The sequence below is a fragment of the Aplysia californica genome, unplaced genomic scaffold (assembly GCF_000002075.1).
Source record: "Aplysia californica isolate F4 #8 unplaced genomic scaffold, AplCal3.0 scaffold00144, whole genome shotgun sequence".
Taxonomy (NCBI): domain Eukaryota; kingdom Metazoa; phylum Mollusca; class Gastropoda; order Aplysiida; family Aplysiidae; genus Aplysia; species Aplysia californica.
This window is the reverse complement of record NW_004797414.1, coordinates 218,847-220,938: the sequence shown is the minus strand read 5'-3', so window position 1 is coordinate 220,938 and position 2,092 is coordinate 218,847. Positions and strand designations below refer to the sequence as shown.

The window sequence follows — 2,092 nt, the reverse complement described above, 5'->3', positions numbered from 1 at the left end:
TTGTTCATGAAAATGGGGGCGCACCGGCCATGTTAATGGGGGTAAGAAAATAAGATACATATTTATTGTCCAGATCCTGGCACATTGGTTTGGTGTGTCACCACGAACACACATAAAATACACACACACTCACACAAGCAAACAAACACACTCACCCACACACAAACACACACACACACACACACACACACACACACACACACACACACACACACAAACATGAATACATACGCGGGCTTACAGTCACATGCATAATATAAATGAACAGTAAAAAACAATAATAATCTTAAGCTAGGTACATACTCAGTCTTCTGACTGAAACTCAATGTTATTCTGATGCATGCTCTAAGGTCATATGAATACTTGTAACAAGATGGTTTAAGATGGAAGACTGTTGGTAGATGATGCTAAAATTGACCTTCTTTCTTTGTTACAGATCAGAAGCCTAGGTCTTTTACTTCTGACTGATGCTTTTATTTGAGGGAACAGGGGATGTTTATTGTCCAAGAGGATAGAATTGGTTTTTCTTTGTGCAAGCTGTAATGTACAATTCATCCAACTAGGGGGCTGTAGAGGGGACCCCTACCTGGGTCGTGCGACGTCACTGCCGTGAGCTCTAGCATTCTATTTATATAACCTCTTTGCCCCCTCAGCGCTCAGCGTGGCGTGGACTACTTCCGCAAGCCCGAGGACGCCATGAGGTGGCCGGTCATGGTCAACGTCATCCTGTGGCTACTAGCCACTGTGCCTGTGTCCAAGTATGCGCAGAACCGACATTTGACCACTCGCTTGTTCAACCGCACAGAGTAGGTTTCTCAGCGACACTTGGACTAAAGTGAATATTATATCGAAAGAACACGACTTGTTAGCTGAGAGCTAGAGGCAATTACAATTTTGTTGTTGTTGTTGTTGTTGTTGTTGTTGTTGTTGTTGTTGTTGTTGTTGTTGTTGTTGTTGAATTTAGTTGTTTTAAAGACAGACTGAACAACATATGAAATACGTCATTATTTCTTGTCGCTGTTGTTACTGTTGTTGTTTTTGGTGGTGGTGGTGTTGGTGGTGGTTATGTTTTACACATCATTCAAAATTATTTAGATCAGTGCTCGCAAACCTGAGTGATACCTCCCATTAGTGAGTGATTTGGTGACATTGGTTATCGGTGTGGGGGTACCTGAGTTGTAACAGGTATCATTTAATGCCCCGTCTTCGAAATACATGCTGGAAGGCGGCACGCAATTTCTTTGCCTCTTAAAGATTAAGTGGGCAGTAGAAATGTCTGTAGACACTGATTTAGATGATTAAACGGGCGGGTGTCTACGCTCTTGCCAACAATCCTGTCTTTAGGGTCAGACCTGGTTGAGGAGGATACCACGTCATAGTAGAAAGATCGAGACATTCGATAATTAATAGTTGGTTCTCCCACACGGAAATTAAACTCAGGTCTTCATTGGTTACGGTGCAAAGCCTAACCGCTACACAATGGACGCAACTTTAAAAACAGTACAATATTTAGACCGAAAATTGTCTAGTCTTTAACTCCCTAACATTAGACGACGCACGCCACCATTAAACTACGATATGGAGAGGGGGGGTGGGTCGGAATGTATCCATGCATTTGTTGATTTATTTTCTCACAATGAACGATATAATAATAATATGTACATGTATATAATATATGGAAACTTTAAATCAGGCGAGGGGGAAGGGGGGTACTTGTTTATCTCTAGGTGTGTTTTGTTTGCTTTTTAAACGTAACCCTCAAAACAGGCATCATTAATACAATAATTTCGAGTCGCTGTCAATGGGACAAGACAAGGGAAACAACTCCCGCTTTACCTACAACACATTTCCCTAAATTGAGGTAGTTGCCCTTGCTAGTGACGAGCCGTTTTGTCGTTTACGAGGCTCCGTCTTCCGTCTCCATCATTTAAAATGTATTATCTTCAAAGAAGTGTAGATAAATACCATAGTTTAACTCAGATTCATTTAATGGGTTCTTTGTTCTCTCTCTCTCTCTCTCTCTCTCTCTCTCTCTCTCTCTCTCTCTCTCTCTCTCTCTCTCTCTCTCTCTCTCTCTCTCTCTCTCTCTTCT

At 41.8% G+C, this 2,092-nt stretch overlaps 1 protein-coding gene across 1 annotated transcript in view; it reads left to right on the top strand.

The window, feature by feature from the left end:
* Window positions 1-2,092, top strand: part of LOC101848583 — a gene marked incomplete at both ends in the record, with an annotated part of 11,346 nt that overhangs the window by 5,470 nt on the left and 3,784 nt on the right. The window contains 1 exon segment of the mRNA XM_013081738.2: window positions 654-806. Within this exon segment, the coding sequence (XP_012937192.1) occupies window positions 654-806 (153 nt within the window).